Consider the following 13681-nt stretch of genomic DNA (forward strand, 5'->3'; position numbering starts at 1 on the left):
GAGTTTAACGGCATATTATAGTGTGCGTGTGTGTATGTGTGTCTAAGTGTGTTTGAGTGTGTGAAAGTGTGTGAAAGTGAGTGAAAGTGTGTGAAAGTGTGAGAGAGACCTTTGTGCACCTTGATACCCCTGAGAAAATCAAAATAAGCACCTCAGCTCTCAGAACAACATGGAGTAAACAAAAATAAAGAAAGTATATTTATGTATTTGTTTACCATATAGTTCTGAGAGCTGAAGTGCTTTTTTTTGATTTTCTGAGATGTATCAAGGTGCACAGAGGTCTCTCTCACACTCACAGACACTCACACACACTCTCATACACTTTCACACACTTTCACACACTCACACACGCTCACAAACACATACACACACGCACACTATGATATGTCGTTAAACTCCATAGAACTCTATGTAAAACTAAGCTTTTTTTTGCAAAGGCCTATCTAAAGGGTTAATGGGGCCAACTGATAATCAACAGTACAATTTACAAATTTGACCCCTTCCCAACAGGGAAAACCACAAACAATCAAGAATTCAGCATTATATGGTGTCATGGCTTTGCAATCAAAAAATGTGGTTATAATGGAAGTCAATGGGGCAAAAACAGCCACAAACAATAAATGAGGGAGAAAAAAAGAAAATCTGATGCTGCGCCAAAACTAACAATGCATGAAAGCCAATGTTCTTACTAATCTTTCACATGTCCAAGACTGTTAAAAAGGTAAAAAACAAAACAGGCCACAATTACCTTTTATATTGAAAATGAGTAATTTTGTGTTTTTTTTTTCCAAAATCAGTGACATCATTTAGGAATTTGGCAATTAAAGAGTTAAAATAATGAATTTTTTTTAAACATTTAGTATTTTTGAGCAGGACTGAGGTTGATTAATAGATTTATGCAAAAAAATTTGAAAAAAATATTTATCTGATACATTTTTACAGCAGTTTAAAGTAGTGGCTGTTTTCAGCCACGAAACATAACGAAAGGTTGTAAATTGAAACAATGCACAAGGGTTAATTGTGTTTTAAATGCAATTGTCAAGCAGTTTGTAATGCATTTTGGAAACAGGAGATGAGCGCCTGGTCTAATGCGCCACCTGGCTTGAGAAACCCGTTCTCAAAGACTTACTTTTAGTCATTATTTGGGTAGCACACATATTCTGAATGCTTTCAGAAGAATTCAAATTAGCCATTTTAATCTAGATTAATCTAGATTAATTTCAAGATTTAATCTAGATTAATCTAGATTAAAAAAATTAATCTATGCCCACCACTAATATATATATATATATATATATATATATATATATATTTTTTTTTTTTTTTTCAGTCAAATTTCATTGAACATTTTTAGATAAAAAAAAAAGAGTATATTGTCAATAGTGTGGTGAAGTATGAAGCTCACACAAATGTTACTTTCAAACTAAGCAATTTTTTTATGGACTCCTATGATGGCATTTTAGTATGACAGCGTTTTAGTGCCACATTAAAAATAACATCTAAGATTACAAGATTAAAGTAATATTTTGTCAAAATTACAAGAATAAAGTAAAAATTATGAGAATAAAGTCAAAATATTTTGAGAATGAATAAAGTAAAAATTACAAGAATAAAGTTTAAATATTTAGAGAATAAAGTAAAAATATGACAATAAAGTAAAAATATTTTGATAATAAAGTAAAAATTACAAGAATAAAATCTAAATATTTCGAGAATGAAGTAAAATTTAAAAATTTAAATTACAAGAATAAAATTTAAATATTTAGAGAATGAAAGTCGAAATTGCAAGAATAAAGTCAAAATATTTAGAGAATGAAAGTCGAAATTGCAAGAATAAAGTCAAAATATTTAGAGAATGAATAAAGTAAAAATTACGAGAATAGTCAAAATATTTTGAGAATAAATAAAAATTAAGAGAATACAGTTGAAATATTTAGAGAAGTCAAATTATGACAAAGTCAAAATATTTTGATAATAAAGTAAAAATATTTTGATAATAAAGTAAAAATTACAAGAATAAAGTCTAAATATTTTGAGAATAAAGTAAACTTACCAGAATTAAGTTGAAATATTTAGAGTAAAGTAAAAAATTAAGAAAAAAAACCCGAAATATTCCATGAATAAATAAAAATTACAAGAATAAAGTCTAAATATTTTGAGAATAAAGTAAACTTACCAGAATTAAGTTGAAATATTTAGAGTAAAGTAAAAAATTAAGAAAAAAAACCCGAAATATTCCATGAATAAATAAAAATTACAAGAATAAAGTCTAAATATTTTGAGAATAAAGTCGAAATATTACAAGAGTAAAATAAAAATTCAAGAAAAAAAATCAAAATATTCCATGAATAAATAAAAATTACAAGAATAAAGTCAAAATATTTCAAGAATGAATAAAGTAAAAATTTTAAGAATAAAGTCTAAATATTTCGAGAATTAAGTAAAAATTACGAGAATAAAGTTGAAATATGAGGGTAAAGTAAAAATTCAAGAAAAAAAATCTAAATATTCCATGAATAAATAAAAATTACAAGAATAAAGTTGAAATATTTTGAGAATAAAGTCGAAATTGAAAGAATAAAGTCAAAATATTTAGAGAATGAATAAAGTAAAAATTACGAGAATAAAGTAAAAATTACGAGAATAAAAATCTAAATATTCAGAGAATAAATAAAAATTACAAGAATAAAGTTTAAATATTTTGAGAATGAATAAAGTAAAAATTACAATAAAGTTGAAATATTTAGAGAATAAAGTCTAAATACTTCAAGAATAAAGTCAAATTATGACAATAGTCAAAATATTTTAATAGTAAAAATTACAATAAAGTCTAAATATTGCGAGAATAAAGTAAAAATTATGAAAATAACGTTTAAATATTACAAGAGTAAAGTAAAAAAAAAATCAAGAAAAAAATCGAAATATTCAGAGAATAAATAAAAATTACAAGAATAAATTTGAAATATTTTGAGAAAAAAAGTTGAAATATTACGAGAGTAAAGTAAAAATTACGAGAATAAAATCTAAATATACAGAGAATTAAGTCAAAATTACGAGAGTAAAGTTGAAATATTTTGAGAATAAAGTCGAAATTACCAGAATAAAGTCGAAATATTTAAAGAATAAAGAATTTGGGCCATTTGCATACAAAGATATTTAAAAAAAGCCAAAATTACGAGAATAAAATTGAAATATTTTGAGAATATTTCAAGGAATTTTTACTTTATTCAAGTAACATCTCGACTTTACTCTCGAAATATTTCAGCTTTATTCTATTTTTAAAGGCAAATTTACGAGAATAAAGTAAAAATTATGAGCATAGAGTTAAATTTTTTTTCATCTGTCAATTGGATAAAACAATTCCATACACAAGGTTGCAGTAAAAGAGCCACTCTTTTATTATCAAAATATGAAATTCATTCTCATGTCTGATTTCAAACACGCAAACAATCATTGAAATCATCCCAGCGTCTCGCTCATTCTCTGTTAAAACCATTCACAGGTTCCTTTAAAAAAAAAAACACACACAAAGACCTTTTAGACCTCTTTTACATGTCTTAAATCAATCAATAAATATTGCATATTTCACTAGGAGTGAATCCTTGTGTCATTTGGTGTGTCATCTAGTCTTACACAAGGCACTTCAGAACATGTTACTACTAGTATAAACTCTCAACCCAAACTGCTGTAAGTGCTAGCAACACGCAAGATTAGTCAAATATACTTAGCTAAACAAGACCAGCCAATGTATACAAAATAGTATAAATTTATCCATTTATAAAGGGCAGTAGAAAATCCTTTGTAGAAACAAATCAAATACATAAATACACTACTCCACTGGACAGAATGTGTGGGTTATAGTGTTAAACAGACACTACATCTGTTGTATAGATGCCAAATATAAGGCTGTGCTTTGTCTAGTGCAGTTAAGAAGAGGCACTGCAAAATGGCTGCGCTGGTAATGGGTTTCATGCTGTGTACAAATGCTGCATTCAACAGTTTAGTGCTGATACAGTTAGAATCCAGATATTATAAAGCTAATATAAAAGTCATCAAAAACGTTTAGAATGGTAAGTGTTAAATGGCAGTGGGAGTTATATAAAATAGTTAAAGCTGTAACAGCTGAAATGGTTAGCAGGTGCAATGCTATTAGGCCCATCAGTAACGTATTGTATGTGAATCACGTAAAAAAAAAAAAAAAAAAAAAAAAAAAAATTATATATATATATATATATATATATATATATATATCCAGGCCATATTTTACCCTAATATCAAAAGGAATGATAATTTTGCATAAAAAATTAAAGCCTATTTTAGGAGCATTCATTTAAAAATGATTTAAATGACAATTAAGGATAGAGATTCACATTTATTTAATTCTCATTTTTTATTGTAATAATTTTCATATGTTGAATACTATGTAATATAAAAAAATTACTTTAAATACATTTTAAATCAACAAATAATTTGCATTATGGTAGACATTTTTTATTATATAAATCACAGGAATATGTTTTACTGTAAGAAACTAAAAATCCTGTATGTGTTGTATGATATAATAAAACAATAATAATATAATTAATATCAATAAAATAAAAATTCTAAATCAACAAAACTTTTTGCATTATGGTAATTAGGGGTCGACCGATTTATCGGCACAATAATAAGCATTTTTATGGTTATCGGTCATTTTAAAAAACTATTTGCAGATAAAATAATTTAAAAGCCTTTAAAGAAAGTTTTTGTCAGTGCCCTTGTTTTTCTTCATTTTCATTTTTACACCAGACATACATATCGGTTAAAAATATCAGTTATTGGTCTACTTGAAAGACACATAATTTCTTCAATTTGACACACACATACATCTATACATATATGCATACATATATATATATATATATATATATATAGGTTCAGAATATCGGTTATCTGTCTAATTTATCTGTAATAATCGGTATCGCATTGACCCTGAAAAACACATATTTTTTTATGTATTGACATAAATTTTCATTTTTACACATACATATCGGTTCAATATCAGTTTTTACACCAGACATATATATCGGATCAAAATATAATTTTTCCGTCTACTTGATCTGTTATAATCAGTATCGCATCGGCCCTGAAAACACATATCTTTTTATTTTTATTTTTACACCAGACATATATATCGGATCAAAATATCGGTTATCGGTCTATTTGATCTGTAATAATCAGTATCATATCGGCCCTGAAAAAAAACATATGATTTCTTAATTTTGACATTAATTGTACACATATATATACATTATAGATATATATATATATATATATATATAGGGGTTCAAAATAATCGGTATCGCATTGACCCTGAAAAACACATAATTTTTTAACATATTGACATTAATTTGTAATTTTTACACATACATATCGGTTCAAAATATCAATTATTGGTTTACTTGATCTGTAATAATCGGTATCGCATCGGCCCTGAAAAACATATATAATTTCTTAATTTTGACATAAATTTTCATTTTTACACCAGACATATATATCGGATCAAAATATCGGTTGTCGGTCTACTTGATCTGATATAATCAGTATCGCATTGAATCTGAAAAACTCATATCATTTTTTTTACATTTTGACATTAATTTAGATTTTTACACATACATATCAGTTTAAAATATCAGTTACCTTTCTGCTTAATCTGTAATGATGGGGATCACATCGGCCCTGAAAAACATCATTTCTACATTTTGACATTAATTTTACACATACATATACATATTTATATACATATATTAGTTCAAAATATTGGTTATTCATCTATTTGATCTGTAATAATCAGTATTGCATCTGTCCTGAAAAACATTTTTTAATTTTGACATTCATTTTCTAATTTTGACATTCACTTTCATTTTTACACATATATATCGGTTATCGGCCTACTTGATCTGTAATTATCAGTATCGTATCGGCCCTGAAAAACACATAGCATTTCTTAATTTTTACATTAATTTTATATATCGGTTCAGAATATTGGTTATCTGTCTACTTGACCTGTAATAATCGGTATCGCATCGACCCTAAAAAACACATTTTTTTAAATTTTGACATTATTTTTAAATTTTTACAGCAGACATATATATTGGATCAAAATATTGGTTATCAGTCTACTTGATCGGTAATAATCAAAAATAATAAAATAAATAAATAATCAAAATTGGCCCTGAATAACACATATTTCTTAATTTTGAGATTAATTTTCATTTTTACACATATATATATATCGGTTCAGAATATTGGTTATCGGTCTACTTGATCTGTAATAATCGGTAATGCATCGGCCCTGAAAAACACATATCGGTCGACCCCTAATGGTAATGACATTTTGGTAACACTTTACAATAAGGTTCATTAGTTAACCACATTAGTTAACATGAACTAATAATGAACTGCACTTATACAGCATTTATTAATCTTTGTTAATGTTAATTTCAACATTTACTAATACATTATTAAAATCTTGTTAACATTAGTTAATGCAGTGTGAACTAACATGAACAAACAATGAACAACTGTATTTCCGTTAACTAATGTTAATAAAGATTAGTAAATACAGTAACAAATGTATTGCTCATGGTTAGTTCATACATTAACTAATGTTTAATTAATGAACCTTATTGTAAAGTGTTACCGATATTTTTATTATGTAATCACAGGAATGTTTTTACTTTAAAAAAATTTTATTATATAAAAATAAAAAAATAAAACTTTCGCACTGCAGTAATGATTTTATTACAATCCTTTTTTGTAAAACGAAGATAATTTAATTTTAAATAAACTATTTTTTTCATATTACAATATTGTCTTTTTATTACAATAATGACAAGAAAAGTTACTTAACTGTAATTAAAATAATCTTTAAAAAAAATAGATTTTATTTCTTTATGCAAAATATAGTATCAGATGTCCTTTTTATCTTTTGATTTAGAGGTGATCTATAGCCCAGAAATGTTGATTTGGTTTCACAAAATTCACTCTTAGTGAGTAATAAATTAGTTTAGAGTCCAATATGACATTCTTGTAAGTTGGCCATTTTTTGCTATTTTTTTCCATCACAAACACACACATGGAGTCTTTTCACACCTGAGATTTTATAAATTGCTGTGCTGGTCATTACAACTTAAAGCTGCCGTAGGTGAACATCCCCTAACCATGTAGCTCAGACCCGCTGCGACCAGCAGCTGCTTACAGTATCGTCACACTTTAGGTCCTATTCTATGATCTAACCAGCTTGAAACCTTGGCCCGTATCCAGCACCGCAGGTGGGAACCAGGTGAGTTTGATCCTTCGGAGCAGCCGAACGCAGTATCCGCAAACCCAAAAGAGGTTCAACCCACCGCACCAGTGGGCGAGCTGAACCACGGGGTAAGTCAGACGTGGGAAGTAAAGTCTCCAGTGCCTGGTGACGTCGCTTTCAGTGGGCAGGTGAAGCTTGTAGTCGCTCCAGTGTCTGGAGATGCCGTAAGCCGCTCGGACGGGCCGCCCACGCTCAGACCACCGAACTATGCTGTCAGGGTTGCAGTTAAAATCAACCCATTGACAGGTGAAGTCACCGAGCTGAGGCACGTCCTGGACCTCTGGGTCTGTGGGACTAGAGAGCACTGCCCCTTGAACCGCGACAAAAAGTCCCTCGGTTTTCTGCACCTCCTTTACCCAGGGGAGCGAGTTGTCAGTGTCGAGAATAATGATGAGACGAGAACAGAATCCGGCGTTCTTTTCTCTCCAGAGCTGCACAATCTCATCTAGACGTAAAACGTCCCCACCTGATTGTATAAAAAGACAAAAAAGCCCTCTATAAGTCTTTACCAGAGTTTGGCTGAATTCCATATGCATTTCATTTGTTTTAAATGTATTTTATGTAAATGGTACGCAAATTGTACTAACGTAAGTGAATAAGTTAATGTTACAAAACAATGTACAGATGATATTTCTATTGCATTAAACTATTTTTTAAACTATTTTCATGGCAATTTAAAATTTTCTTTAATTGTCATTATAATAAAGCAAAAAATTATTCTCAATGCTGTCATTTAGAGTAATTTGAATTGAAGTAAACTGAATTAAAAAAATGAATTTCATTTTCCATAAACAAAACAAATCTCATTTCTTTTTTTTCCATTTTGGATGAATGTTCTTGAGTTAGAAGTTATAAGATTCACCCAGGTTCTGTAGTGTCTGTTTCTACAGGGGAAAAGTTATGTAATGATTCTCCCACCTGCTAGAGCCCACTCTCCGCTGCGGTGGGTGTGTCCGCTGTAATAGAGCACGTAGGTGTCGTGTCGTGGGCCGTCAGCTGTGTGCGCTTCCATGAATATGCGGAGCTTGGCTTGCAGTGCTTCCAGACTCAAGCCGCTCGTGGAGTAATCACAACCGTAGGTCTCGATCATGTGATGAGCGAAGAAGCGCTGCACGTTGTTAAGTATCCCCGTGGAACGCAAGTTGAGCTCCTGCACATGAGCCGGGGGCAGCAGGGTGGGCTGACCATCTGGGCTGAGAGAAAATGAGAGCATGAGGTACAATACTGACCCTCTGTGTAAGTAATCAAGTACTTGAAGTATCTGATTTACTGAAGTGTGACTGTATGTTTCCAGTACCTGCAATAGTTGGTAGGAATCACTACAGCGTAGCCGACACAGGTTCCTCCGAGGCTGCTTCCCAGCTCCTGGAAGAGGCCGTGGGCTAGTGACTCGATAGGCAGCACCAGGAGAAACAAGGCAATAAACAGACTGTTGGACGGCTGTAGGAGAAAACAAGAAAATCACCATCACCCTTATTTTAGGGCAGAACATTTTGGAACTGATTACACATAATCTGGATTACATAATCAGATCAAAAAATAAGAGAGTAATTAGAGTATATTACACAGTTTTAATGCTCATCAAATTAGAGTTACTTTTTATGTATTCCATGATTACATATTAATTCTGTTTTCTCTCTCTTTTGACGTTTTTCTTACTAAAAATCCTACTGTATGTCATTCCATTTAGCTGTGACTATATTCACAATACAGAATGGTCATGTAAATGTCATGTAAATAAATTTGCAAACCATGCTTCTGAATTTGGGTAAAAAAAGTGCCTCCAGACCATATATGAAACAAATCATTATTAAAGTTATTAAACAAGAAACTAAATTATTTGACTTTTTAATTATTTTTAGAGCTGCAAAATGATTAGTCGCGATTAATCGATTAAAAAAAAAGGTTTATGTTTGCATACTATGTGTTTGCACAGTGTATATTTAATATGTATACATAAATACACACACACACACACATGTATATATTAAGAAAAAAATATGTTAGATTTATATGTAAAATATTTATATAAAATATAAACTATATACGTGTTTACATACAAATTGTTTAAAATATATACATATATGATGTGTTTTATAATTTCTATGTACATAATTAATATACACAGTATACACATTTTTAATTGATTAATCGCAGCTCCAGTAGTTTATCAACCCACTACAGTTCTTACATTAAGCCCAGCGCAATGTATCCTGATTTAATGTAATGTTTAATCCATTTTATGATATTGATATAAAAAAATTCTATATATTTTCTCTCTTTGCCTTTTTCTATTAATATTGAACATTTAATAGTAAATTTAAAACAAGTTAGATTAAAAAAAGTAATCTAAAAAGTACTCAGAATACATTACCTAAAATAAGTAACCCTCATTACACATTACGGTAACACTTTACAATAAGGTTCATTAGTTAACATTAGTTAAAAACATTAGTTAACGTGAATTAATAATGAACTGCACTAATACAGCAATTATTAATCTTTATAATTTTAATCTCCATTTATTTATAAAAAAATACAATACTGTTCAAAAAGGAAAAAAAGAAATATTAAAAAGTCATTTTTAAAAAAAGAAATTAATATGTTAGTCTCTTTTGCTCACCAAAGTACAGCAAAAACAGTAACATTTTGAAATATTTTTACTATTTAAAAAAAAAATCATTCTAATATTCTGATTTGTTGCTCAAAAAAAAACATTTATTATTATTATGTTGAAAACAGTAGATTTTTTTCAGGTTTCTTTGATGAATAGAAGGTTCAGAAGAACAACATTTACCTGAAATAGAAATCTTTTGTAACATTATAAATGTGTTTATTATCAATTTTGATCAATTTAAAACATCCTTGGCTATATTTCTTTCTATAATACTCAATTGTTTTAAATATTGATAATAATAATAATAATAATAATAATAATAATAATAATAAAAATGTTTCTTGAACAGTAAATCAGCATTTTAGAATTATTTCTGAAGGACCATGTGACACTGAAGACTGGAGTAATAATGCTAAAAAAAAATCAGCTTTGAAATCACAGGGATAAATTACATTTTAAAATATATCCCAATAGAAAGCGATTTTAAATAGCAAAAATATTTCACAATTTTACTGTTTTGCTGTACTTCGGATCAAATAAATGCAGGCATGGTGAGCAGAAAAACATTAAAAAGCTTATGGTTCAAAAAAGTTTGACTGGTAGTGTATTAAATTGATCAAACATTTCTTAAGCAGCAAATCAGCACATTAGAATGATTTCTGAAGGATCATGTGACACTGAATACTGGAGTAATGGATGCTAAAAATATTTATAGAATATGTATGGAATAAATTATATTCTAAAATGCATTAAAATAGAAAAACATTATAACATTTATATAACAAAACTGCATTACCATACACATTTGTGTGCCAAATCAAAGATGCGGTAAAACCACTACGCAAATAAAATAACCATAAATCGGAAAATTATATCATAAAAGGACTCTTGTAAACCTTCATGACTGTAATTTGTCCTTTTTTTATCGGGTGGTTTAAGTTGTACACCATCATGCGGTGTGACGTCCAAAAAAAGAATGTGCAATATTTGTGTAAAATTAATTTAATGTTAATAAAAAATAAATATGTGAATAAATAAACCTTGAAATTAGAAATGTCTAAACTTCTCTTGAAAACTGTATTAAGGTTTTTCAAAACCGTGTGACCTACATTGCTAAGAACTAAGAAAGATTTTTAAAGGAAGCCTTACCTGCCAGCCCAGGGACCCGAGTATGATGGTGGACATCAGGCTGAAGAGCACTAGGCGTTTGGATATGAGACAGAAGTGCCGCATGCCCTTAGACGCCATGACCCTGTCCAGCTCTCCAGCCTCTGATGTATGCATCACGCACATCCTCTGACAGTCACTCAGCTTGCTGTGAAACCCCCACAGCGTGACGAGAAAAACCAGGTGGCAGATGATCCAAAAAACAGCAGATCCTGAAAGACCCGGGATGAGCAGATACCACCGATCCAGATCTCTCATCTTCAGAGCAGCCACGACCAAAAACATCACCTCCATAAACACCACTGGAAGAAGCATCAAGCGTCTCCACAGGCCTCTTCTCAGTAGCAGCGGCGACCAGCGTTCAGTGACCGAAAGTCCGCTGAAGTAGACATCCAGTAATGGGTCACAGACCAGGCGGCTGAAGAAGCAAGACAAGGCGAAGGGGTTGGTGGACACTCCTAAAGACTCCTGGAAGAAGAACGCAGCGACAAAAGAGAAGCAGACCAGGTTTTCCATCGCCAAGGACTTCATGCGCAAATCCACGATTAGAGCACCCAAAGCCAGTGTCAGGACAACAAGGCTTAGTGATTTTTGACTGACCAGGGTTGTGCTGGCCACAGCGAAGCCTGTGAGCTCCAAAGCCTCCCTTGAGGTGAGGAAAGCGGGTTGATGTCGGGTATAACCGCACATTCTCCCAACCAAAGCCCATAGGAATCGTATAACGATGCTTGCTATTAACATATAGTTGGCCACCTGCTCTTTAACATCGGGCTCTTTGGACGGGACGTTGATGAAGCACAGCAAACCCAGAAGGAAGCCAAACCACAGATGCAGCAGAAACATGCTGACGCTCTCCATGCCGAAGTAATAATGGAGAATGCAGGCTATCCCAAGAACGAAGAGACCCAAAATGAAAATGACCAAGATGATAGTGTCTGCGCTTTTCTCCCATTGTACGTAAATTCCCAGGCAAATGGCCACCAGGGAGTTTAGGCTAGACAGGTAACCGAGGTACCGAATGGACGACCACATGTTGACCCCTTTGTTGGCTTCGTCCAGTCGGGTCATGGCAGCGTAGAGAAAGTGGCTCAAGCAATACTTCAGCAGCTTGCACATGGCTGCAGAGATAAAACTCGCAAAACAGCAGAAAAACTTGCAGACTTAACGTCGCGAGTGACGTAATGACGTCACAACAGGAACAATTATTCGCGACATAACTATTCAGCAAAAAGGATGTAAGAACAGCATGTTGTAGGGTAGATGTGAGGTAAATCTCAAACTAAACCGTTTCTACAGACATCCTCGTGCAAACCCTAGAGTAGCATCTACAATAAAACAGTGGGTTGTCAATATCCACCTGTTACTGCTGAATGAGGCAAACTGTTCAACTCAAGGTCATGACTAAAAAACAGAGGCGTGAACTAGATGTGCAAATGTTGAACTCGTCGAAAGTTATTAAATAAGAGCTGAAGAGTCTTAATGTGCTGTCAGTCTGATTTAGTCGAGAAGATTCCAGTGTGTTTACCGGCATCAGAAAGTTGATAGAATGTGTTGCTGCTGTTCACAACGAGAGTAACATCGATCAAATCAAGCGAAAAGAAACACGCCAGTGGATATACAAGTCATTGATTGTTGTCGTTTACAGAAATACAACTAAAAGTGGAAATTTATCGCACAATATCTCAAAGCATCGCCTAAACTTCTCTCGGTGTCCGCCATGTTTGCACATTGGTATTAAGCCACTACGGAATACCAGAGAGGACAAACAAAGCGCCCATCATCGTCTTAACGAAACGGGATCACTGATATTTATGCAAAAATGCTTTTACAATATTAAAAAGACTGAAAAAATTGTATGTAGGCTATATATGATTTTATGTTTTTGACATGGCATTTGTTCTTAGGTGGCATTTGATTAAAAATACAGTAAAAACAGTAATATTGTTAAATATTATTACTATTTAAAATAGCTGTTTTCTATTTTAATAATTTTAAAATGTAATTTATTCCTGTGATGACAAAGCTGAATTTTCAGCATCATCATTCCAGTCTTCAATGTCACATGATCCTTCAGAAATCATTCTAATATGCTGACTTGCTGCTCAAGAAACATTTATTATCATCAGTGTTAATAACAGTTGACAGTTGCACAGAGCTGCTTGATATTTTTTTGTGGAAACCTTGATCATTTCTTTTCCAAGATTCTTTGCTTAAAGTTTCTAAAGAACAGCATTTATTTATTAAAAAAAACTTTTGTAACACTATAATTGATTATATCCATTCATTATATTGACATTATAACCCTAACCCTAACAATCTTTACTGGCAATTTTTTTTTAATAAATTTAATGGATCATTGCTAAAACGTTTAACATTTATTTTGTCAGATATGAAACGCATATAATCTTACAGTGCTTTGCGAAAGTATTCATACCCCTTTGTTTTTTTTTTACGTTTTATGTTGCTGCTTTCTGTTAAACTGCTTTAAATTTCACATCGATCTACACTCCATGAACCACACTGACAAAGTAAAAACAGAACTGTCACAA

The 13681-nt window shown here is 31.4% G+C and overlaps 1 protein-coding gene across 1 annotated transcript; it reads right to left on the reverse strand.

Moving 5' to 3' along the window:
• Positions 1–6706: 6706 nt before the first annotated feature.
• On the reverse strand, positions 6707–12826 carry LOC141302393 (transmembrane protein 168-like). Its single transcript, XM_073832427.1, has 4 exons — positions 11115–12826; positions 8646–8788; positions 8267–8541; positions 6707–7814 (listed from the first exon to the last, which is right to left on the reverse strand). Exons 1-4 carry the CDS (start codon positions 12246–12248, stop codon positions 7267–7269), a joined length of 2100 nt encoding a protein of 699 aa, XP_073688528.1. The 5' UTR covers positions 12249–12826; the 3' UTR covers positions 6707–7266.
• Positions 12827–13681: the final 855 nt, after the last annotated feature.

This window comes from Garra rufa, unplaced genomic scaffold, assembly GCF_049309525.1.
Source record: "Garra rufa unplaced genomic scaffold, GarRuf1.0 hap1_unplaced_001, whole genome shotgun sequence".
Classification (NCBI taxonomy): Eukaryota; Metazoa; Chordata; class Actinopteri; order Cypriniformes; family Cyprinidae; genus Garra; species Garra rufa.

Bases quoted from the DNA above. Each gene is read 5' to 3' on its own strand.
- LOC141302393 (XM_073832427.1), bottom strand. From the start codon at position 12,248: ATGTGCAAGCTGCTGAAGTATTGCTTGAGCCACTTTCTCTACGCTGCC. The intron at 8,789-11,114 runs GTAAGGCTTCCT...TTTCTCCTACAG, and splicing joins TCGGGTCCCTGGGCTGGCAG to CCGTCCAACAGTCTGTTTAT. The intron at 7,815-8,266 runs GTGGGAGAATCA...TTATACAATCAG, and splicing joins CGGAGAGTGGGCTCTAGCAG to GTGGGGACGTTTTACGTCTA.